Below are 25,876 nucleotides of genomic sequence, written 5' to 3'. Positions count from 1 at the left end.
GTCCTAGCTTATGCTATCTATAAAATAATAGCAATATATAGAAGTATAATTTTTCCTTTTTAATATATCAAAAATAGATAATTCACTCCTGTGATAATGATTCCTTTGGTAATTTCTTTTAACATATGTTGAAATGCACACTGTTTTCACAAGAAAGCTTGTGAAACTGGGAGTCACATGATTTGAGGTCTAGTCCCAACTCTTACAACAATTAACATCTTTGACTTCAGTTTACTGAGACACACTGAACTCATGATTTTCATCTTTACAATAAACAGTTCCATCTCATCATCTTTAAGATCTTTTTTAACTCGAGCAATCTGAAATGCCTTTGTAGGTTTCACCTTAGCATTATATTAGATGTTCAAAGAAACACTGAATTCTCCATTTTTAAACTGTATGTGTGATATGTGTTTCCTTCATTTAACAATGAAATGTTTCATACATACACAAAAGAGAAATTATTGCAACAGATATCCACTTTACACTGCCACCTAACTTTAAGATATATTAAAACTAAGCCATAATTATCCATGATTGTTTTTATGGTTAAATAAATAAAGCATTACATATACAGGTAAAGCCCTTACTTTATATAACTATTTAAAATGCATATAATACTTCAAAGCTCTTAACCCCAACCTCCTCAGAGCTCTTAACCATGAGAGTTAGCCATATATCCAGTATGCAGATGTGGTATAAACAGGTGTAAAATTATACCTGAGAATATTCAGCAAGTAAATGGCAAAGTAACTGACTGTTATTTCCAGTCTTAGAAGATGAATCCAGGGACTTGACCACGTGCAACGCCATCTAAATCCTGCATGTTCCTGTTACATCTTGACTCTTCTTTTCTAAAGATACAGTTTTGTATTTAGTGTTCTTTAGAAGTAACACAAATTGGTTCTGATCATATTAAGCAAAAATAATAATTTAATGAAAAATATATGCCATAACTTATCGAATCAAAGAAGTTAATGAGAATCTAAGCCTTGAAAAAGACAAAAAGCAGTAGTTCTGTAAGGTCTAGGTAGCAAAAATAATTGGAAAGCTTTTTCCAGGCTTCATTATTGAATGAACATAATTTCTTTCATTTTTGATTTCGGATTCATCAAATCAAGATTAAAATTACCAGAAGAGAAAGACTGATTGCTTCATTTTGGATGATTTGCCCATTCCTCCAGTGAGGGTTTGCAGAGCACCAGATGGTTCTACCAAGGCTGCAAGCAGAAAGGAGGTTTGGCTCCCAGTAAAATTTCGAGGTGCAATGACAAGAGGAAGGGGGCACAAATGATATTCTGCCAAAAATATGAGAGGTAAACTATACTAATTGTGTCAACTCAGAATGTGCCTCAGGTGTCTCTGATTACAGGAGAGTAATTGGCTGATGGCCCCAGCTGCGGTGCTCTGAAACACATCACCGGATCAGCCGAAGTTTTCATGGACTGCTTCCAGCCAATGACTGAATGAGGCAGGGTTGCTAAGACAGGTCTGTTCCTGGGAAATGAGGAACTGCTTAGAACTGTGCTGCAATCTAGACACTTCCTTTCATCCAGTTTTTCTTCCTTCTTCTCTCCTTCACTTGACATCAAAACCACATCATGTTCTTCTCATAGTTTGCTTCTAAGAAGACCTGGAATAACACACAAATAGTTCATTAATATTCAAAAGTAACATTAAGTAGCATTTTCATGAATAATTCTTTAAGAATGTCATGCTACAATCCTACAGCCTGATCTCCCACACTTTCCTACATTTCTCCTTTTACCCTGCTCTCCTTTTTCTTTTTTCCTATAGCATTTAAGACCTTCTACTAACCTGTACAATCTGCTTATATATTGCATTTATAATTTATTGTTTTTCACTCCAATTAGAATATAAGTCCTTTCAGGGATAAGACAGAGATCTATTCTGTTTTGTTCACTGATATATCCAAACAGTTAACAACAGTGCCTGCCATTGCAGGCACTCAATAAATATCCACTGAATGAATGAATTACTTTATTTCCAATTGCTTGCAATGTAATTTCCAAATGTTTTCTTTTGGATCCTAAACTAGATAATCCCAGAGTCCCAGATCCTCATAATACTGCTGAGTTCATACAGACATTATGTGTATTGGCACCAACAATTATTCTCATTGCTCTACAAAGGCCATAGATTCCTCTGACTAAAGCCTTGTGCAATTAGAGAGGGTTAACTTAATCCTCAAATTCTCATTTAAAGCAAGTTCTTTCTCACTGAACAATTGCAAGTTTGAAGAAATCTTAAACTGCTTTTCTTAAAGAAAAGTATCGAGAGAGTGGGTTTGGGTTTCAGTGCCTTGTTCTCACAAAGAAGTGGCTTAGAAGTAGCAATCATGAAACCAAACCTGTCAGATGAGACATTTTTCTGCCCACTACCAATTGTCCATCACATGTGGCCTTCTTTTCTCCAAAGGATCATTGAAAAGATACAGCCATGACTCAGATGTAAATTGGGGCTCAGTTCTCTTTACTATTTCCAGTCTTAGCAGGTGAATCCAGGGGATGTTGCTCTGCATCCTACGCAGAGGTGCCATGGTATACAGATCACCATTTCTGAAACTTCCCAAGAGAGCAAGAAGCCAAAACATACTGGAAGGCAGAAGCATGCAGAAGCTTTGTGAATGAGGTCAGAATATGGTGCCTTGTGTGTTAGCAACTTAGGTAACTACACTTAGATACTGTAATCACAAAGCTTGTATAAGTACATTTTCTCTATCTCAACCTGGGACTGGCAGCAGCACCAGTGGTGTTTTTCTGATCCCAGTCTCATTGGATACTCAAGCAAATTTAAAAATTAACACCACATATACCTTAATGAAGGATGTTTTTCAGTCTTAAACTAAAATAGCTGAATCTTGTTTTAAATAGTGGTTCTACTCTTATTCTTGGTTTGAGAGTGAAATTATTTTTATTATAAAGAGACTTTACTGCACTTTTTTCACTTAAAATAGGATATATTTTAGAGCATATGTGTAATCATGTCCTATAGTATGTGTAGAACGGAGAATTAAATAGACTCCAAACTCAATGTTTAAAACATTGTCCATAGAAGAGGATCATCCCCAGAATATTACATTAATAGTAAGGCAAAATTAGAAAATCAAACTCAGACTTGTGTTTAAATTCCAGTTCTTCACAGGACTATTCTGTGACCTAAAGAAAATGCTAAACATCTCAGTCTCCATAATTGTAAAATATAGCTCAGTGCAGTAAAATGTTGATCAGGTTGATTAGTGGGAAATTTAGATATAATACATGCAAGACGTGTTGCAGAATGTTAGCACATAATACACTCTTCACAGAATACAGCAACCACCAGGTCCTTGCTGTGTGTGTTGTTTTCAGGGCCTCTTTATCTCCATTTCTCATTGGACTGTACTCAGTTTTTCCATTTCCTACTATAAAACTATTGCTGCTGAATCTGTGTTTAACTGTACATGGAAACTCCTTTCAATTGTAGGTAAGAATTATCTGTGTTTACCATGAGAACCAATTTGGTTTTCTTAAAGCAAGTATTAGTTCTACTGGTCAATAACCCCAGTTAATTTGTTGAGCAAGGATGTTGGACATATTGACTAAATCATGTCTTGGGGATATTTTTGTACCTGGAGTTTCCAGGCTACTCTCGCTCCTAATTATTAGAGATTTCTGAGCGGTGGCTATACATACACCTGGGAAATGAATAAAGTACTTTTGTTTAAGGAGAAAGGTAACTTGGATCAAAATGAAAAGAGGATTAAAAGCTTGGCGCGTGGCCGGGCGCGGTGGCTCAAGGCTGTAATCCCAACACTTTGGGAGGCCGAGACGGGCGGATCACGAGGTCAGGAGATCGAGACCATCCTGGCTAACCCGGTGAAACCCCGTCTCTACTAAAAATTACAAAAAAACTAGCCAGGCGAGGTGGCAGGCGCCTGTAGTCCCAGCTACTCGGGAGGCTGAGGCAGGAGAATGGCGTGAACCCGGGAGGCGGAGCTTGCAGTGAGCTGAGATCCGGCCACTGCACTCCAGCCTGGGCGACAGAGCGAGACGTTTAACTCTGTTAGGCATAACTTGATTTCTTTTCCCTCCCCTCCCCTCCCCTCCCCTCCCTATCTGTCAGATATTCAGACTCAACATAGCACTCTTCTCAAAAGTTTGAAATGGAAGTATCTATTGAACTTGTTTTTTCAAATTATCAATATATAAAAAATTATTCCCCAGAAATATGACCTCATCATTCTTATTACTCCATTCTTGAACTCTTTACATCTCTACCTCAAATCACTGGAGTTGACAGAATCCCACTATATATTTCTTCATGCTTATTCTAGAAAACTTGAAAATAAAGATGCTGAGAAGAAAAGGAAATTAAACCATAATTCACAGTTCACCATTGTAGATTTTATGTGTATTCTGCCAGTCTTTTTTCAACTCAATATTGTATGTGCATTCTACCCATCTTTTCTTTAACACAAAAAGAAACTTAAAACCCATTGTGTTTTTCATTAAACATTGAAATGAAGGGGGTCCTTAGCCACCGCCCAGTTCAGGGAGCTCTCCACCTGTCTCAGTTCATCTCCTATCTACCCCCACGCTGCCCTCCACTGTTACATAAGGGGTCAGGGCACCGGTGCCATTTACTTTGGCTCACTAGTATCCTAGGGCATTTGGAGGAGGGGTATTGACTCAACATAAATTCAGTGAGGGCTGAGCAAAGACTTACAGCCTATGTGGACTGCACTGTAAATAGATGGTCCCTGGAAGAAATGTTCACTGCAGATAAGGTGAAGCTTTTACTTCATATTTTCTAAAGAACATTACTTTCATCTCTTAGTGTAGTACAAACATCAGGAAGAGCTGGTGAGGATGCTCTGGAGACTTATCTGCCAAGCAGCTTTGTGTATTCCAGGGAACATTCCCCTCCTTTTTAACATGACACCTTTTTTTAGTTTACCTCTTTGCACTGTCCATCACATTCCCGTATTTTTGATTCCCTTGAAATACACTTTCCATATTGATTAGAGTCTGGAATGTGTGCTGATTTGAGCATAGTGAAAAGCTGTCAGGTGTTTTTAATCAGGATCCTGTATTTTCAAAGGTTGTTGGCAGTAGCATGGGAGGAAGACTAGAGGCAGAAAGAGTACTTTGGAAAAGTGGGCAGGAGATGACTGAAAACAGAACAAAACAGTAGTAAATATGTTAAGGAGGAGGGGCAAGTTGGAGCTTTCTGGTAGATTCAGTTAGGACTGAATTACTGCCCCACTCTTTCTGCTGAAGAAATGAGTGTCCCTTCACCCAGCCACAATTCATAGCAGCCTTGTTTACTCAACTGCAGCTCTTCCCCACTCCCACCCCAATATGTATATGTATATATGTGTGTGTATATATATGTGTATATATGTATATATATTTATATATGTGTATATATTTTATATATTTATGTGTGTGCATATATATATAAATACATATATGTATTTTCTCTGGACTAATTTCTAAAAACTGGCAAGCCTGTTATTTTATCATTAAGTAACACTGAGACAATGGTTGTAGAGAATAAGATTCATTAGACTTTATGTGAACTAGGAGGAATGCCTGAAAATGTTTAGGTCACATAACACTGATGCTCTTAACCCTTGGGATATTATATTGTTACTATAATTTCAAAAAATAAAGATGTTATGTATTTATCATTAAAAATTTATTCAAAATCCTGCTTGATATTAGAAACAAGAGAACATCAAATATGTCCATAGCTCACTTTGACCTATTGTGTTATATTGAGCAATGCAGTTATTTCCCATCATGACAGCGTAGTCACTAAAGAGAATGGGACCACTCACAACTCAATTTTCCTTATACCTGCTTGTATTAAGTTACTAGGTTATTAAGTTACTAAACCATGAACCCATACTGGAAACATTATTATTAGTTAGCTATTATGAGTTTTTATCTATGGACAAGAATATTTTAGTGGTGTCTGGAAAGCATATGAGTTCTCTAATACTTATAAATATTAGCAAAATTAGTACAGCCACTATGAAGAAAAGTATGGAATGGTCCTCAAAAACCCACAGATAAAACTTCCATGTAATCCAGCAATTCCATTACCAGGTATATATCCAAAAGAAAAGAAATCAATATATGAAAGATATCTGCACTCCTGTGTTTATTGCAGCACTACTCACAATAGCGAAGTTATGGAATCAACCCGAGGGCCCATCAAGGGATGGATAGATAAAGTGTGGTATATATACATAATGGAATATTATTTGGCCATAAAAAAGAATGAATTTCTGTCATTTGCAGAAACATTGATGGAACTGGAGGCCCTTATGTTGAGTGACAGAAGCCAAGCACAGAAAGACAAATATTGCATGTTCTCATTCATATTTGAGAGCTAAAAAAGTGGATCTTATGAAGACAGAGAGTAGATTGTTGGTTACCCTAGACTAGGAAGGGGAGGCAGGGGGATGAAGGGAAAAATATCTATAAAGATATTTATTACCCCTGAACTGTACATTTAAAAATGGTAAATATGGGCTGCACATGGTGGCTTATGCCTGTAATTCAAGCACTTTGAGAGGCCAAGGTGGGAGGATCCCGTGAGGCCCGGAGTTTAAGACCAGCCTGGGAAACATAGTGAGACCCCCATCTCTACAAAAAAATTTAAAACTAGCCAGGCATGGTGGTTCACGTCTGTAGTCCTAGCTACTTGGGAGGTGGCAGGATTGTTTGACTCTAAAGTAGGCTGTGATCATGCCACTGCACTCCTACCTGTGTGACAGAGTAAGATTTTCTCTTAAAAAACAAGAAGGCACAGGTGGTAAACTATATATGTATGTTTTACCTCAATAAAAAGAAATGAACAACAAAAATATTAGCAAGTCAAGTTATCCTGCATCCTTGTTTCCCAGTGAAGAAAAAGAAAATACCAAAATGGAGACAAGGGGCGTTCCACCAGATTTGAGCTTTTGTGTAAAACTATTCAATTCCAAAAGTAGATTTTCCCATATAAGGTAAAAACCTTGTTTTCTCTCCATGATTGTATTTATCCATAGAAATTAAAGGTGTCATTAACCTAAATCCTATCAGAGTCTCATCTGTGTTGGCACTCTCCAACTCACATGGTAATTACTACTGCTATATAAAGAAGGAGTTGAAATTTTCATGAAATGTCTGCCCTCTAACTCTGCTCTTATAAATTGTTTACATCTCTGAATTTGAGGCTGAGGGACTTGCAGCCTCTCACCTTAACCCTAAGAGAGATTTGTTGAACTGGGCTTGAATTGCTCTTGACTGAGAGAGTTGATCATTGTTGTGCCCACAGGTAAGAGAGGAAGAGCCAGATCCTGGAGAATAGCCTTGAATTATTGCATTCATAAGAGGTAGAAGGTGTCATTAGAAATCCAGGGTGGAGTACTTGCTTGAAAGATTTAGGAAAGCAGAGAAGCAGAGGATAAGAGAGCATGCTAAGTATAAAAGGTCTTGCATTGAACATGAGTGGGAGAAGGAAGGAACGAAGGAAGGAAGGGAGGAAGGAAGGAAGGAAGGAAGGAAGGAAGGAAGGAAGGAAGGAAGGACGGACGGAGGGAGGAAGCAAGGAAGGAAGGAAGGAAGGAAGGAAGGAAGGAAGGAAGGAAGGAAAGGAAATAGTTTTGATGCCCTTTACACTGTTCCCTTCATAAGCTTTTTTGTCATATAGGCACTGGGAAGGTAGACATCAGTCTAGTTCATGTAAAATCATTCCAAAGCTTGAATTTAGAAAGATCTGAATTAATGAAGTTTTATTGAATTTATAAAATGTCAGTGATCACATCACTGTAAGTTAAAAGACAAATCTCAAAGTAAGCTTTCAGTTCTTCTAGAATATAATGTGAAATGATGGCTGTGCCTCAAAGGCTGATCAGTGAATATTGCCATATCAACAGCTATTTCCTTGGCTTTCACCTCATGCTGTGGTTTTGGCTCTCTCCAAAATACTTTGGTGCACCTATGCAAAGGCTCTTTGGAGACAGTAATGATACTTGTCTGAGTACACAGATAAAATATTCTCAGGAAAATTAATAGCCTTGGTTATGATTTGGTGATGTTCTTGCAAGAGAGAGGTGCAATTGAGAGAGAGGTGCTTTAAAATTTCAACCACAATGTCAGATTCATACCATTCTTTGTATCCCCACTATTACTTTCTCTAAGATCTGATTATTAGTTTAGCCCGATGGTCTTTTTGTTTCTATCATAGCTACAGCATTGAAAAAGGCTCCCAATCTGAAATGGTGACCACAGATAAAATTTCAATTAAGAACCATTCTGGGATGATGAGGATAGCAGTGTTTGGCTATGGGTATGGCTTATTTTTGAGGCTTCTCCATGAATCACAAACATTTGAGTTGATTTATTGTCTCAGCATTTTTGGGGTCACTGTGTTCACTACTGGAGTGAAGGATGTGAGAATGTTACAATGAAAGGAACCAAGTTCCAGATGGGTTAATTGACTTCCCTATCGTTTCATGGCTAGTGTTAGAACCGTGGTTAGATCCCAGGTCTTCTAGAGCCTGGTGATCAGCTATTGAAATGATATTGCCATGGCATAGACACTGGGGCAGATGAATGAAATGGGATACCATAAAGGAAAAAAAAAAGGAGGAAATCATGACTCTGAAACTATTGGGAGAATACAGAGGAGCAAGCATATTTTATTATATTCCATGTGTAACTTATGAGAGCAGCACATCATACATAATCCAACCATTCTTTTAAACAAATACAACAGCAGCTACAATAAAATAGACTTTTATATCAGATGGCTCCTAAATATAAATTAATGGCTTCACCTGGTGTTTAACTGCAGAAAAGAATGATAGATCCCAAGGCTGGATGAATACATCAGTTGTGCTGGAAATTATGAGATCTAATACAGTGTATGCAAAACAACTCAAAATATCAAGGATATTTCTGACCCTCTTATATTTTTGTCTTGTACCCTGACTTTGAAATCAACACCCAAATAAGATGAGAATTCACAGGATTGAAGTCTTTTTCCCCTCATGAAAAGAAGATGAAGGAAAATTATTTATAAATAGATTAATAGTTTAGTTTTTAAGCAACAACAACTTTATCATCATTTTCAAATATTCCTGTCCAAAATGCCTTTCAGTAGGAAACATAGTGCAAGATTTTTTTACATATTTCTAAAATACATATTTTAAAATATATTTAAAAATTGAAAATACAAGCTTTAGGCAATACCATTTGGCTACTATATTTTGAACTTGAATCTTAATGATATTTCTCATGGTTTTTTGCTCAAAAATTGAATTGAATTTGATTATTTCTTCTTCAAATATTTTTTGAAATGTAACATACTTACTGAAAAATACATGTAAGCACTTAATAATTGAACGCTCCTATGTAAACAACATAAAAATCATGTAACAAAACTTGACCAGCATCCTACAACTCCCAGACCTGAATGCCTTTCTAATCACAAGTTCCCTAAAGTGACCATTAACCTGACTTTTAACATCATAAATTAGTTCTGCCTGTTTTTGTACTTAATGTAAACAAATTCTTATTGCATTCTACTCATTTGTGTTTAGGTATTTTACTCAACATTATATTAGTGATACTCGTCCATTTGGTTTCAAATGATTGTAAGTCACTCATTCACGCTGATGTATAATGTAGTATTGTGAGATTACATTTTAATACTACCTGTGTTTAAAGTAGATGTATTAATTTGCAACCAGCCAGCAATGTATGATAGTTTAAGTGGCTATGCATGCTCCCCCAAACTTGGTATTTTTCATCTTTTTTATTTTAGCATTCTGTTGTACAAGCTTTGATTTTTAAATCGACTATATAAACCTCTGGCAAACTCATACCAAACAAAGGTCTTTATTGAAGAAAACTGTGTGCTGGGGGTGGGAAGGGGCAATCTCTCATAAAGTGGAATGCTTCAACATCAACAAGTCCAAAGAAGAAATGCAATTTGAATAATGTAAGCAGAAATGTCTCAGCACAGACAAGTGTTTTTGTTTAAAATACTTCTTTATTTTCAGAAAAAGCATTTCCTTTGGAATGAAGAGAGATGCATATAGGATAGAAATTTATGGAATCTGAAAACTGACATTTTTAAGATGGAGGGAGTTGTGGGATTGAAGAAAACACTAAGGGCTTTATTTTTATTAATGATTGTGATTTCCATAGAAATAACACAAGGCAATGGTTGATTTGTATTTTTTGTTTTTTTGTTTTTACTGTTGCAGGGTCTCCATTTTGGTGCCTACTGGATATTGTTCCCATAAAGAATGAAAAAGGAGATGTAGTACTTTTTCTGGCCTCATTCAAAGATATAACAGATACAAAAGTGAAGATTACTCCAGAAGATAAAAAAGAAGGTTTGTACTGTTTTCAGAAAACATTAACAGATGGAGTAACATTTTGAAATTGTTTACTTAAAAACTCTTGGAGAAAAAAATGCATTTTTAATAACAGCAACTGATAAATATTCGTAACTGTTAGCGGTCAGTATTTGGTGCATATTCCAAAATCATAGAGACTCACATGCATTTACATTCTATCATCTTTATAATAAAGACTCACTTGGCAGGAACTAAAAGTCCATATTCCTATGTTAATAGGATGAGGATGAGAAAACAGTTTATCACAATATAAGGATTAACACCACTTCATTGTATTAGTCAAAAATTAATGGATGGGATAAGTAACGTTAGGAGGATGTGATTAAAAATACATCTCTCCATTTCCTCTAGATTGCTGTAGCTCAAACTTAGATGTGCCAAGTGTAGTTATGTACAAAGGTAAGAACTCTAGCTTAGTGGTTGTTAGAACAGAATGTTGCAAACAAATGTGAATCCTGTACCTTATCGTATATACAAATATAATACTTTGTTTTAAGACATAAACAAGCTTTTCAGTTATCTTTAAAGGAGTCTAAGAATTTGTGTTGTTTACCTTGTATCTTCTGATTATAATTTATTTAGAAATTCTTTGGATTTTATATAAGCTGACATAAGTTAACACTGAAACCTGCTGATATTATTTGTTTTAAACAACAGTAGGATTCTAGTCACCAGAGAAAAAGCAATTATCCTTTGTGGATTTCCTATGTAGTAAGTTCTTTTTTAGAATCAGCTACTTGACATTTCAACAGCTATGTCTTTTTAAGAATGGACTCTTTTATTCCAGTTCTTTTTAAAAATGTGTGTGATTGTTTTCAATACATTATGTCTCTTGAAATGACAACCCAAATGAACACATATCATAGTTTGGTGCTCTCACTTCTAGCATTTGAAAGCCTTGCAAATGCATGTCTGTTTTGCTGTATATTGGCATGACTAAATTCTGTGGTTTATTTTACATCTGCAAGGGAAGAGACCTCTTCAAGTTACTTGAATTTTAGAGCAAGTGTAGTACCTGTCCAATGTAAGTTCCACAAAGTATGGAAATTGATGTGTACAGTTTTTGCTTTTAATAGTTTCTTTGTAAGACAGAAACACAAAGGGCAAGGATTCTTTGAATAAAATTATTCAAACATATAAATATATATTGATATTATGTATATTCACAAATATGTGTGGATAAATAGAAATATAACACAATCCTTAGAAAGAAATACATGACTTTTTTTTTTTGGCTTGAAAGAAGGTAGTTTTATTAACCTTTAACTGACTTGTTTTGAATATGAGGACCATGCCTAATGGTATTATACAAATCCCTTAATTATCTTTGTCTTATGTTCCTTATGTCTCTTGATAGGGGAGAAATCCCCATCATGGTGGACTGCAATGAATAAAAGCGGTGAAGTATACTTTTTCATTTGGAGTTTGAGAGAGCTCAATAAAAATACTCATTTTTGCCATCCACGTTCTGAATCAGCTGAAAAAGAAAAATGAGAAACGAGTAGATTGGAAACCAAAATATCACCTTTATTTCTGATGACACTAATAAAGGAAAACATGAAATATCTCTACCTCCAAGTGGGCTTCCTTCTAGTGAGCTCTAGTTTTAGGCAAAGTTGCCCCTCAGTCACAAAGCTGGACTGAACCTAAAGCAGAGCCTCTCACTGTGTAACTTAATGTCTGGAGAACCAGAGCAGAATAGTTGCTCCCTAAAGAGAGGGAAGACAAAGGGGCTCTCCTATACATGTCCATATCACCTTCCCAACTTACCGAATTATATTCTTCTTCTTTCCCTTGAAATAGCTAAGTTAAGGAGCAGAGAGAGACTAACATGCCACACTAGTAGAGCTGCTTGCACTTGAAAGATTACATCTGTCGTTTGGAAGTGAAGGACATCCATTTGAACACTGTCAACCAATAACAAACTTACCCAAAGTTCTACTTAAAAATGAGTTTTGCATTTGTATTTAAATACATACATTAAATTGTGCTCAATAACATTCTCATTTTGTTTAGGGACCATGTGCAATGTAAAGACTATCTCTTGCAAGATTTAAATAAAAAATAGCAAAACACTTTTAACATTAATTATATTATGCAAAATATGATTTAATTTTTTGAAATATTTGTTACTAAGTCCCTAGATACTTTTATCTCAACATTATCTCATATAAAAATATTACTTCTAATATATGCTGAACACTCAAGAACAGTTTTTTCTATTGCTACCTTATTATAAATGTCCCATAAAAGTATGTAGTATTTTTAGAAAGACAGAGTAACTATTGTAAGTAACCATGGTTATAAAATGATAATTTAAAAATAGCCAACAATCTGGGAGGCCAAGGCAAGAGGACTGCTTGAGACCAGAAGTTTGATAGCAGCTTGGGCAACATAGGAAGACTCTGTCTTTACCAAAAATAAAAAATAATAAAATAAAGAATAAATTAAAAATCAGCCGGGTCATGGTGGTGCACACTTGTAGTCCCAGCTATTTGGGAGGTTGAGGTGGGAGAATTGCTTGAGTCCAGGAGGTGAATGCTGCAGTGACTGGTGATCACATTCCTGCACTGTAGCCTGGGTGACAGAGTGAGATCCTGTCTCAAAAAGAAAAAAGAAAAAGAAAAAGAAAAAAAATATATTTTTACCTGCACTTAATGGAGTAAAACACATTGAAATTCACCAGTTGATGGCATGTCTTGCAGGAAAGGCACACCTTAACATATGATATTTTTAAAACTTCCAAATAAGTGTTTGATTATTAAAATGTCACCATGTAACTGTAGCACTATTGTGTCATAACATTAAAAAAACTAAATGAGTGCATGACATGACCCAGTGTTGCATCTTCTGCAAATGCATCACTGAAGTTCATCCAAGTTGTAGAAATAAGGTTCATGTTAATTAAATTAATTAATACTGAGGTTCATATGATGGGCTTCATTTAAGAGATATAAATGGCATGGACTTCTATTAAAAATACTTTAATTATTTATCTGTGTTTTGAGGGAGTTTATTTAAATGAGGAAGAACCTGTTTTATAGAAGAGGCTAACAAAGTGTGGGATATAATGTAGGCCTTTTGTCAATGAACAGCATTAGTAGAAGATGAGCACAAAATTCAAACTACTATTTGTATGTACAGTAGCTTTCAGCTAGTGCATCTGCTGGTGTGTGTGTGTGTGTGAGAGAGAGAGAGAGAGAGAGAGAGAGAGAGAGAGAGAGAGGGAGAGAGAATACGCGCACGCCTTCAGCAGAAATCTGATAGTTGTTATCACCTTTAAAACTACCTTCCTTTTTGGCACATATTTTACTTCTATTCCAAAAATAATGTGTACACCACTTACTTCTATGTTCATGTCAAGCGTTACTTATGGAGTGAATTTAATACAAGGCCCTGTTTATGTCTTTCTGTATCAGTTAAGAAATACTTTGATATAAAATTTGGATTTATATGTCAATCAGCTTGGCAATTGAAGTTCTTTTGTTGCTGATCAGAAATCTTGCCTGGCAGTTAAATATGTCCTTTTAATAAAAAAAAAAGGAAAGAAAAGGAAAGAAAGAAGGAGGAAGGAGGGAAGGAAGGAAGGAAGGAAGGAAGGAAGGAAGGAAGGAAGGAAGGAAGGAGAGGGAAGGGGAGGGGAGGAGGGAAGGGGAGGAGAGGAGAGGGAATGTCTGCTTAGTACAGTAAGCCAGGGTAGGCAAAGTCTTTTTGGACACCAGGTCTTCAATGGTGGGAAAGGATTAGGAAAAACATTCACAAGGCTGAGAACAGAGGGCCTTTGGATGGAGTGGTTCAGAGGGAATTGTTTACTTTGAGTGAAGGAAAATAGCCTCAGCAGGAGGCTTTAATTTTTTTAGTTAATTAAAATCAAATTAATTTAATTAAATTAGTTTTAAAAATTATATTTAAAATTTAATGTAAATTTAAAAGTGGATTAATAATGTATTAAGTCATTCAAAAAATATTCATTGAGCACCCACTCTGACCCCGGCATTGCATTAGCATTTGGAGATGTCAAAATGGAGACAATATGCTTGGAAACATCTTAAGCCTCAGCTTAAATCCTTTCCATTAAATTTTAGCTATTAGTCCTTCCAGATGCTGCTTACTGTCTCAGGAACTGAGTTTCTTCATCTATAAAAGGAGGTACTCATACATATCTGCTACATTTGTTATAGGTTTATAAGAGATAATATATGCAATTCGCATAGCACAGGGCATATAGAATATGCTCAATAAAAGATGTGGTCGTGGTTGTTATATTCTGTAGGTTTTATAAAAATAGCTAGCTCTCATTGAGTCTCTGCTTCATGCTAACTGCTTCACATAGGTGACTTCATTTACTTCTCATAACTCTGTGAAATAAGTATTATTCCTATTCCCATTTATTGATGAATTTAAGTGACTTGACAAAATTGAGGTAGTTTTTTTTTAAAAAAAAAAAAAAGGTAACCTGGGATTTACAGTCATGCAGCCAAACCTCAGGGCCTACATTATGTTTTTTCTCCCTCACTTGCCCTCTGCAAAGTGCTCATAATCTTCTGGTGGACACAGATCCAGTTTTGCAATATAGTATGTTCAGTGATAGCAAGAGGTAGAGCAGAGTCAAAGAGAACTTCACAGGAGAAGTAATATTGAAGCAAATCTTGAAAGATGATTTGTGTGTGGAGTAAGACTGAAAGGAAAGATTAATTTTAGGTGATGAAACAGCAAGTAGTTGACCTTTTTAAATAAGAAAAGTCATGAAGTTGAAGTTCAACCCTAAGGAGTTTAGGTGGTATGCAGATATACTTCAGAGTTAGAACAGGTTGGCCTTGACATAAGAGATGAAGGAAAAGGAGATCTTTTGGGATCCTCTTTCTGGTTTAAGGGCTGTTATGAACTGATTCATGTCACTCCCAAATTTATATGTTGAAGCCTTAACCCCCAGTTATCTCAGAATGTAACTGTATTTGGAGATGAGGCTTTTGAATAATTAAGTTAAAATGAAGTTGTTAGGGTTGCCCTAATCCATTCTGACTCTTATAAGAAGAGATTAGAACAAACAGACACCAGGGGCGTGAATGCATAGAGGGACTGCTGACAATGGAGACAGAACAGCCTTATGCAAACCAAGGAGAGTCCTCAGGAAACCAACCTGCCAAATCAACCTTAATCTTGAATCTCTAGCCTCCAGAACTGTAAGAAAATATATTTCTGTTATTTAAGCCACTCAGTTTGAGGCACAGTCTCCCTTGGTGTCATTGGATTGGTTCCACTACATCCTGAGGATACCATAATCCACTGATGCTTAAGTTCCTCATATAAAATGATTTAATATTCTGCACATCCTCCCATATGCTTTAAAAAAATCTCTAGATTACTTATGATTCCCAATGCAATATTAATGCTATGAAAATGGTTTTTGTGTTGTATTGTTTAGGGAATAATGACAAGAAAAAAGCCTATACATATTTAGTGCAAATGAACCTATCCATTATTTTTCTGAATATTTTTGATCCACATGTGGTTGAATCCGTGGATGTGGAACCCGCAGATACAGAGGGCTGACTGCAGTTTGTTTAGCTGCCCTAGCAAGTATGATGAATGACTTTAATCCAGGTGGTTAATGCAGAAGAGAAATAAGCGTCTAAGGAACATTAATGAATTCAGTATTGGGTCTACTGTTTGAGGTTTCTATGCATGTCTTGTAGGCACATAGACATGAGGGTCAGGTGATCAAGACAGCATTATGGACTGAAGGCATAGATTTGACAGCTATCAATATATTGATGGTAATGTAAAAAAAAAAGATCATAGGTGAGATTCTTTAGGAATGCTAAAGACAGCTTCAATAGGAGGGAGGAAAGAAGTAGGTCAAGGGTAGGATCCTGGATCATACTAACATTTGAGGAACCAGGAGGAGAGTATCAGTAAAGGAGATAGATTAATAATGGTGAGACATTAGAGAAAAATGGAACCAGACATCATAGAGAAATTAAGTCAGATGAGGACACAGATGTACCCACTGGGTTTTTTAATTGAAAGATTACAGGATTGCTGCTAAAAGCAGTTTCAAGAGAGAGCCGGGAGAGAAAGCCAATAATGAGAATCTTACTAACTTTCCAACACTTTGGGCCATCACATTATTAAAATTAAGGAGACACAATTGTAGCACTTTCTTATATGCTCTTAGCTCATGTGAGTAGATTTTAAGTTCAAATTACTTAAGAATCAGCTTATTAAGCTCCCCACAGTCCACTTTATTTTTTCCTTTTTTTTTTTTTTTTGAAGCGGAGTCTCCGTGTGTTACCAGGCCAGAGTGCAGTGGCACAATCTCGGCTCACTGCAACCTCCACCTCCCGGGTTCACGTGATTCTCCTGCCTCAGCTTCCTGAGTAACTGGGACTACAGGGATGCGCCACCACACCCAACTAATTTTTGTATTTTTAGTGGAGACGGGGTTTCACCATGTTGGCCAGGATGGTCTCGATCTTGTGACCTCGTGATCAACCTGCCTCGGCCTCCCGAAGTGTTAGGATTACAGGCGTGAGCCACCGCGCCCGGCCCCACACTCCACTTACTAACTACCATTTCACCTTCTAACTTTTTTGAAACTTGGGGACAAGTCAAGCTGGCCTGTTCATTTTCAGCTCACACTCTTATTTCTCCTTACCCAGGAGAATTTTCCCTCACTTGGAATGTATCTTTGTCACCTTATTCATCATGAAAATCCCACTTGTTTTCTGTATAGTCAGATTTTCCCGACCTACTTTAGTTCATAGTAAGTGTCCTTCCCTTAAAACACTCTCTTCCTTGCTGCTGGAGTCATCTTTCTAAACCTTCTGGCACTGGTGTATCAAACTTCTGTTACCTTGTCATTCCCAAATCATTATGGGCCTTGAAACTGGCACACAGCTTCATTCTTTGCATTTCCTACATTGCCTTAAACATAATAGAAACTGAGTAAATACTTGCTTATTAATTTATTGTATTCAATGGCCCTCACCTGTCTGACAGTGGTAAATGTCTTTTAAAAATTCCTTTCCTCTACACTGAGTTGCATTTGTGTCAATTTTCCAAACATTTTCCACAGCATTTCATTCATTGTGTTAATTTGGTTTTTCATTCAAACCAGTTGAGTATAATACTACATGCCTTGTTTTTCCAGGCACAGAGCCCAGTGAAATTATTTTTGTTTATTTCTTGTTCAGTGTCCCAGATTTGCTTTGGAATGTTGGTTGATGTTGGCTTATTCATTATGTGGTAACAACATCAGTTATCATAGAATGAGGGGATTTCAATTATAATTTCTAAAAAATGAGCATTTCAAATTTGTTTTGAGAATTTAGGGGTTGATGTGTGAAGCCTTTCACATTATCTTTAGTGGTAATACAAATCAAGATTCCAATGCAGTGGCATTTCTTGGTAGTCTAAGTGGCAAGCCGCAGCAGGTTGGCATTGTTAATTACACTGACAAAAGTTTTGTGTTGCATATACCATTGCCTATTACTAAGTGACTTCAGAAGAAATAAAATAATAAACAGCTATTCTAAACAATTAGATATGCATTGCCTTTAGCTACAAGAATGTGCAAACCTAACTAACACAAGATTAAACAGTAAAGGCTTATTTTCCTCATATTTCAAAGAGCATGGGACTGAGCAGCCCATGGTTGGAAACAGAGACACTGTAATACTGGTGGGCACTCAGGCTCTTTTGGCGTTTCTGCTCTGCTGTCCTTTATGTGCTGTTTTTCTTCATCTTGCTTATCACCTGATGGTTGCAAGATGCCTGCTGCACCTTTAGAACTCATTTCTGTGGTGCAGACAATAAGAAGAGTGATGGACAAAAGGCAGGCACCTCTTTCTAGGAGGATTCTCCTTTGTTGGTAGGAAGGAATGTATTTCCCCTTGCCTCTCTCTCCTGCCAGGGATTTCTGTCAACACGTCATTTACCATAACTTTATCACATGGTCATGGCCCATTTCTAGCTCCAAGGAATGCCAATAAATCAAGGTTTGGGTTTTTTTTTTTTTCTAAGCTTTTATATCTCAAAAATAGAAATAGTCAAAAGAGAAAGAGTCTTGGAATGAGACTGGGTCAGGCATCCTAGAGTGTCTATCAAGGTATCATTTACTGATTATTTTCGATATGCCAGACGTATCATCCCAGGATCCTACAATGTAGAAGAATGAGACTTAGAGTGAAAAGTGAACTGCCCAAGGCCTCAGTGCTGTGAAGAGGTGGAGACAGGGTAAAGCCCAGGACCATCTGGTCTCAGAGCTTATGTATTTCCACTATACCACAAGGGGACCTGCAATGAAACAAGTGAGAGGAAACTGGAAATGAGGTGGAAAGAAAGCTGGACTTATCTCAGTTTCTTCCCCAAACCCCTACAAGTAATTATTATTGAAACGGAGCTCCTGTCTCAATTACTTTTACCATTCTCATTTCTTATTTAAAATCCTTAGTATTCAAAGTGTGGTCTGAGGGACTGACACATCAGCATCACCTGGGAGCTCATTGGAAACACAGAATCTCTGGTCCTAGGTTAGACCTTTTGATCAGAATCTGCATTTCAGTGAGCTCAGGTGACTCACATGCCTATCCAAGTTTGAGAAGCCCTGTGAGGTACACATTTCTTAGAAGGCTTCCCCGACCATCCATATTAAACTAATCCATCTTCAGCTATTCTATTACATTGTTTTATAGCAACATTGTTTTATAGCATGTATGCCTATCTGAAACAATGTTACTCAAAAGTTGGTTTTAATTGCAAGTATTTTCTCTTCTACTAAAATTAAGGTTTCGTCAGGGAATAGACTTTGCTTTTGTTGAGGATCTTATTTCTAACACAGATAGAGTGTCTGACACATAGTAAGTGCTCAATAGATATTTGATAGATGGATGATAAGTATATGAATGCATAAATGATGTTTAATTTAGGATACTTGGCTCTTCAGAGATAGATAACAACATAGCATTCTCGCTGTTTCAAAATAACCAGATCATAATTACAAAAGCTGCATGTCTCAGGTGCACATTCTGATCACTGTATTGTTTAGCTTTGTTCTGCTTGATTTCATTCAAAGACGATTTTTCATGTATTTACCTTAGTCTTAACTTCTCTAAATGTGTTCTTACTGCTGATATTGAATAGCCCTTTGGCTTTGAATAGAATCGCTGTTGTTGGTTGATTTTTTGTTCTTGTTAACTCTTCTGTTGTTAAGTTTCCAAGAATCTCAATTTGGTCAAAATTTTGAAGCTAATTGAAGTTATTTGTTATAAAAAATAAAAAGTCACCAAAAGGAAAGACATTAAGCGACTGATCAGACATTAATTAAATCTAAGATGGCTGTTATGTACCTCGAATATTTTAATTTTCAATGTGGAACATTGCAGTAATGTTCCTTCCACTTGCTGAATTATTCTGCCTGATTTTTTTTTGTTTGCATAATAGAAAAAACACATGCAAAATTTCTAATAAAAAGAAGTTGCCTGATGAGAGAATTATTGTAAAAATTGATACTTTATCCCAGGAAATAGATTTCTGCCTTAGGGACATCTATACCAACTCTTTATCAGATATGTGATGGCATTGGAACTGAAGAGCTCATATAGATGCTTGAAGTGATTTAAAAATTTTAAGCACATCTATATTTTATTACCTGTGTTTAAAAAATGATCTTTGGAGTTTCTACACATATTCGCTAATGTCTTTTTTCTCCCAAAACCTTTTAAAGACAAATAATGCAAACATAAATTAGGTCGCCTTTAGAGACCATGGTATGATGTAATGAGAAAGATATTGCCATAGTCTGTGGTAAGGACTAGGCATAATAGTCATGGCATGCTTCACCAAGTCATTCCATTTGAAAGAAAAATTTAAAGTATCTGCAGCCACCAAAATACTCTTGTGGATTGCATTTGTTCTGATGGTGAGTAGTTTGTTATCCTTGGACAAAACTTTCTGAAGCTATTATCTCATTGGCCTTACTTTTTATACAGTATATTTCTAGTTTTATTACTTTAAGATTAAAACATGGTTTTTGCCCCTTTTTGGAATTTAATATTAAAAAGCTTTTTGCAATTAAATGGTCAATTCATTGAAACACGAGGCAAATATGGTATTAAGAAGATTAAGGCCAGGTGCAGTGACTTACACCTGTAATCCCAATTTGGGTGGCTGAGGCAGGAGGATTGCTTGAGCCTAGGATTAGCCTGGGGAAGACAGGGAGACACTGTCTCTACAAAAAAATGGAAAAAGAATTTAACCTGGTGTGGTGGTGCATACCTGTGGTCCCAGTTACTCAGGGAGCTGAGGTGGGATAATTGCTTGAGTTCAGGAGGTAGAGGCTGCAGTGAGCTGTGAGCGTGCCACTGTGCTCCAACCTGGGTGACATAGAGAGACCCTGTCTCAAATAAATAAATAAATAAATAAATAAATAAATAAATAAATAAGTTCAGGCTGAGAGCTAAAACAGCCAGAGCCATATAACTTGACCCTCTGTTTGGGTATACATTCTTGACGATGTTCACTATATCCAGCAATATTTACCTAGACATTGTTATTAAGGAATATTCCCAGTTTGGGGATTACAGCTGTCATGATACTGTCATGGATGATAACAGTGTCACTGAGGACAGGCTGGAGACCTACAGAAAGGTCTATAGGTAAGGTTTCTTTGGCCTCCTGGCATTTTCTGTGGAAACATTCTGGGGAATGGCAGAAAATACTGTGGGTTTGTACTTCAATGGGTGGTGTGGCTAGCGTAGAGCTTTTTCCTTTTTTGCCGAGTTTTTATATGGGGTTATTGAGGTAGTGACTTTGCCAGTGAGAAAAAAACAGACTATTTGGTACCAAGAGCATAGGTGCCAACTATTTGGAGAAGTGACTGGGAATAACTCGGTGCCCTGAATGGGAAATATAGGGTTCCCAGTTTGGGGGGATTTTGAGTCTAGTTTCTGCTCCATGCTTCAGTAAAAATAAGCTTTGCATCCCAACTAGCTTGTTTTCATACAGTAGGAAAAAATGTCCAGGAGTCACTATGTGTCAATCCTGCTTACCTCCCCAGTGAGAATCCTCAAAATTCCATGATGCTTTACATATATGTGTGTGTGTGTGTGTATATATATATATATTTGACACTTTGTGTGGGGGAACAATTTGACTCATGGTATAGAAGCTTCAAAGGCAAATGTCTACTGAAATGTTCACATAGTTGCTTCAGTCTTTTAATATTATATAGCAATTCAGTTTTATTTGATTTACTTCAAAAATACATCTTCCCATTCATGAGAAAAACTACATACAAACATAATTAGGAGACTGCTCCCCAATTTGGAGAATGAAAATTTTGCCCAAGTATTAATTTCTCAAAGCAGACATTCATGTTAAGAATGCTTATGCAATGTGGGAGGTAAGCTGAACAAATGTTAACTAGAAAGCTGCTAAAATGACTGATTGCATTGATGAAAACTTCAGAACTTATAAATGGTGCTCATGAGCACACTGGTTTGTGCTGTAGTTTTTTCATGTGTTCCTTTCGTCTTCTAGACTATCAGCTCTGTGAAAACAGATGTCATGTCTGATTCACTTTTGATCCCAGTAATTTAGGCTAAGGTGTGAGGAACTAATTGAGTGGCATTAAAAGATTCAGAAGTCTTGTGGTTATTTGTAATAAACTATGAGAATGCAAAAGCATAAGAATGATACAATGGCCTTTGGGGACTTGGAGGAAAGGGTGGGAAGAGAGTGAGGGATGAAAGACTACAAATTGGGTACAGTGTATACTGCTCAGGTGATGGGTGCACCAAAATCTCACAAATCGCCACTAAAGAACTTATTCATGTAACCAGACACCACAGTTCCCCCAAAACCTGTGAAAATTAAATATATATTTTTTCTTAAAAAAAAGACATGAAAAGGAACAACTTCTACTAACTACAAATGAAGAAAAGTAGTGAGTCTATTTTAAAAATTAGAAATGGAATATTCCCAATTATACAGATACAAAATATATTATTTATTAATTCCATCTTAGTGCAAAGGTGGAAAAACATACATATCCAGATGGAATATGAAAGCAAACACATGAGACTACAGTATGAGATAGACACTTGAGAGTATCAAACTCTCAATAAAATGGTTCAGAATAATGTAAACATTAAGAAATGTACTCAACAGCATGGAAAAAAAATACTGAGATACCCAGATAGAAGGGAAGAATAGGGTAAAGTTCTTACCACATTGGAGCACAGTTTTGAGAAGCAGCCATTAAAATGGCTGAGAATCCTGACATGATTTTTTTAAGTACATGTTCCCTCACATGGTTAGGCTGCTATAATATGAGCTTAAGGAAGTAGTTAAATGATAAAGCCCAAATGGTACTACAACTGTATTTCATCTTACAATAGGATTCAGCAATACCTAGATGATACATTGATGACAACATAAGTTATTTAACAGCTTGTTGAGTACAGAAAATTAAGCTATGCCATTAGATGATGACTTCCTGAATAGATAGTTCAGCTTTTTATTGTAAGAGGGATTGATTGGCCAAATTGAAGCTTCAGTGAAATGTATTCCTATTAGTGTTCTGTCACTGCATTCTGTAAAGGAATATGACTTCAGATAAGCTCAAACCTGAGTCTACTGAGGGTATGGCACACCTGGAAAATTGATTTTCAATTTTCTAATTTACCTACAAACCTCTCAGAAGTATGCTGGCTACTGGTGAGAGGAAAAGGGCTGGAAGGTATCTACAACTTCACACATAACCAAAAACAGAAAATTGGTGAAGTGGTGAAAGGAGTTTCTCAAAGCCTCTCTTCAATCAAGTGATTTCATTGGCAGCAATGGGCCAATATGAGAACTTGAAAGCCGCAGATGCTTATCAAGCTCTCCAGAAGCACTGCTGGCTAGCTATTTTATTCTGTGTAACAATTTCTAGATTTGTAGATAGGAGTTTTATTAATCACCTATGTTAAATAAAAGTGTGGCGTGTGCTTTGCTGGTATTTTTTGGTGTCTCTCCATGGTGACTATCACTCTTGTGCAATTGTATATCACCATTAGAGTCAAAAAAGTTTTAATAGGTGAGAATAATAAATAATAGTGCTGAGAAGAAAAATACAGTGAATTTGATTAGCTAAACAGGGACGGGAAACAGAGTTACTAGATTACCTAATGTCATGTAAATGGTAATGACTACCTAGAATTTTCATTGAAAACCTTTCTAAGGTAACATCTTATCTCATAGGAGAAACGTGTTATGATCAGTTATTGAAGGCTGCCAGGTCACGGTGATGGAAGAATAGAAGGTAATAGTTACAGGCAAAGCAGATATTTGCCATACCTGCAGTTAAGGAAAGCAGTGTCATTCTTATAACAAGTAGAATGTTGGAGACCTCAAACCTTCTCTTGTGGGGTTAACTCATAAATACAAAATAGTATATCTTTCATATAGTTTTGAAATGAAAATAATCTATCCACTGTGGGTTACAGTTGAGTTATCAAAACTCTGTAATTACAAAGAAATCAATTGTGAAAGTAAAAATCATGTGATGAGCTGGGGGTGCAGAAAAGACATACTGATACAGAATTCTTAAAGTTGATGCATAAAATAAAAATTTTACAGTGTGGCTGTGCTCATGGTAAAGTAAGAGAAACAATTAGATTTGAGGGGGGAAAAGTTATAAATAAGAGGGGTGCTTTGGAGTTGGTGAAGAAGAGACAAAGCCTAGTTCTTGAGCAGAGTGGAAGGTCAAATTGGAGACACCAGCATAAATCTGGGACAACTGAAAGGTGACACTGACAGTGTCACTTGGCGTAGGGATGTAGGGCTGTCCCAAAAGACACTTGCTTATTTAAACTCTGGTTCTGGGTAGTGCATGGAAAATAAAAAGAAAAATTTCCTTAAGAATTTCTAATTGCAATCTCACGGTTTTTTAAGTTTGGGACTTGAATTCGTAATACATGTGGAATATGGAGTAATCCTAGCTGAAAATTTTATTTAAAGTGATTCTGACCAGACACAGTGGCTGAGATGCTCCTCAAAATTTCCATTCTAAATCAGGAAGAGTGGCTCCTGCCTGTAATCCCAGCCACCCAGGAGGGTGAGGTGGGAGGATTGCTTGAGTCCAGAAGTTCGAGTACAGATTGGGCAACATAGTGAGACCCCCATCTCCAAAAAATAAGAAAACAGCAGCAACAAAAAATGTCTCTTCTTTTTCATTTAACAAGGAAATATAATTTTCATTTCCAAATTAGAGATGATTATTCACATTTTTAAATCTCTACAACAAACCCCCATGACACAGTTTACCTATGTAACATACCTGCACTTGTATCCCTGAACTTAAAAAAAATTAAAACAAACAAAAATAAAAATAAAATATAAAAAAGTTTTAATGTGACTATGTAAGTCAAAGTATAATTTTCTATTCCAGTATTTCCCAAAGAGTAGGTAGAAGTCATGAATATTGCTGGTGGTATACCAGTAGTGATTTTGGATGACACATCAATAATTTTATAAAGATAAAAACCTATTTTAATATGCATTAGAAAGCATCATCAGTGCATGAATATTAGTAAAATGATCTAAATAAAATAAAGAAGTGATTTGGAAGTACATGTAACAGAAAATATGGGTCAGGCATGGTAGCTTATGCCTGTAATCCCAGACCTTTGGGTGGCTGAGGCAGGTGGATCACCTGAGGTCAGGAGATCGAGACCAGCTTGGCCAACATGGTAAAACTCCATCTCTACCGAAAATACAAAAATTAGTCGGGCATAGTAGCATGCGCCTGTAGTCCCAGCTCCTTGGGAGGCTGAGGCAGGAGAATCGCTTGAACCTGGGAGGCAGAGGTTGAAGTGAGCCAAGATTGCACCACTGCACTTCAGCCTGGGTGACAGAGCAAGACTCTGTCTCAAAAAACAACAAAGGAAAAAAAAAAAAGAAAAGAAAATATGAACAGGTGTTATATAAGTATGGCAAAATAAGGAAGCTAGTATTTGAATGACTAATTTGGGACACATTTGTCAATTATAGGAAGACTCACCATGGGGCAAGTTGATGAATACCGAAAGAAGACAGAGAAACATAGTTAACTTCAAAAGCATTAGAACTCTGTCTAGCTGTTGATCTGTTTACCTATAACTCAGTGGGGCATATATAAGCTCCTGCTCTGGAGTATTTTTATCATATAGCTGTGCTTGATCTCTGTAGTTTAGGGGAAAAAAAATAAGCTTAAGGAAACGTAGACCCCTAGGTGCTCAATATTTAGAAATTTAATTTTCAAGGTAGTTAAGAGTGGAGATTACATAACATTTTACACTTTCTAATAAATAAGTTATATATCTCAATGATTCCTTTGTGAGAGCCCTGGGGAAACATTTAGGTAAGGATATGACTTTTGGTTGATGGTTTTAAAATTTATAGGCATTTAGATGTTATATCCAACCA

At 36.4% G+C, this 25,876-nt stretch overlaps 1 protein-coding gene across 1 annotated transcript in view; it reads left to right on the top strand.

The window, feature by feature from the left end:
* Window positions 1-25,876, top strand: part of KCNH8 (potassium voltage-gated channel subfamily H member 8) — a 380,589-nt gene that overhangs the window by 128,921 nt on the left and 225,792 nt on the right. The window contains 1 exon segment of the mRNA NM_001261509.1: window positions 10,271-10,402. Within this exon segment, the coding sequence (NP_001248438.1) occupies window positions 10,271-10,402 (132 nt within the window).

The sequence above is a fragment of the Macaca mulatta genome, chromosome 2 (assembly GCF_049350105.2).
Source record: "Macaca mulatta isolate MMU2019108-1 chromosome 2, T2T-MMU8v2.0, whole genome shotgun sequence".
Taxonomy (NCBI): domain Eukaryota; kingdom Metazoa; phylum Chordata; class Mammalia; order Primates; family Cercopithecidae; genus Macaca; species Macaca mulatta.
The sequence above is the reverse complement of the archived record's forward strand: the minus strand, read 5'-3'. Positions and strand labels throughout refer to the sequence as shown.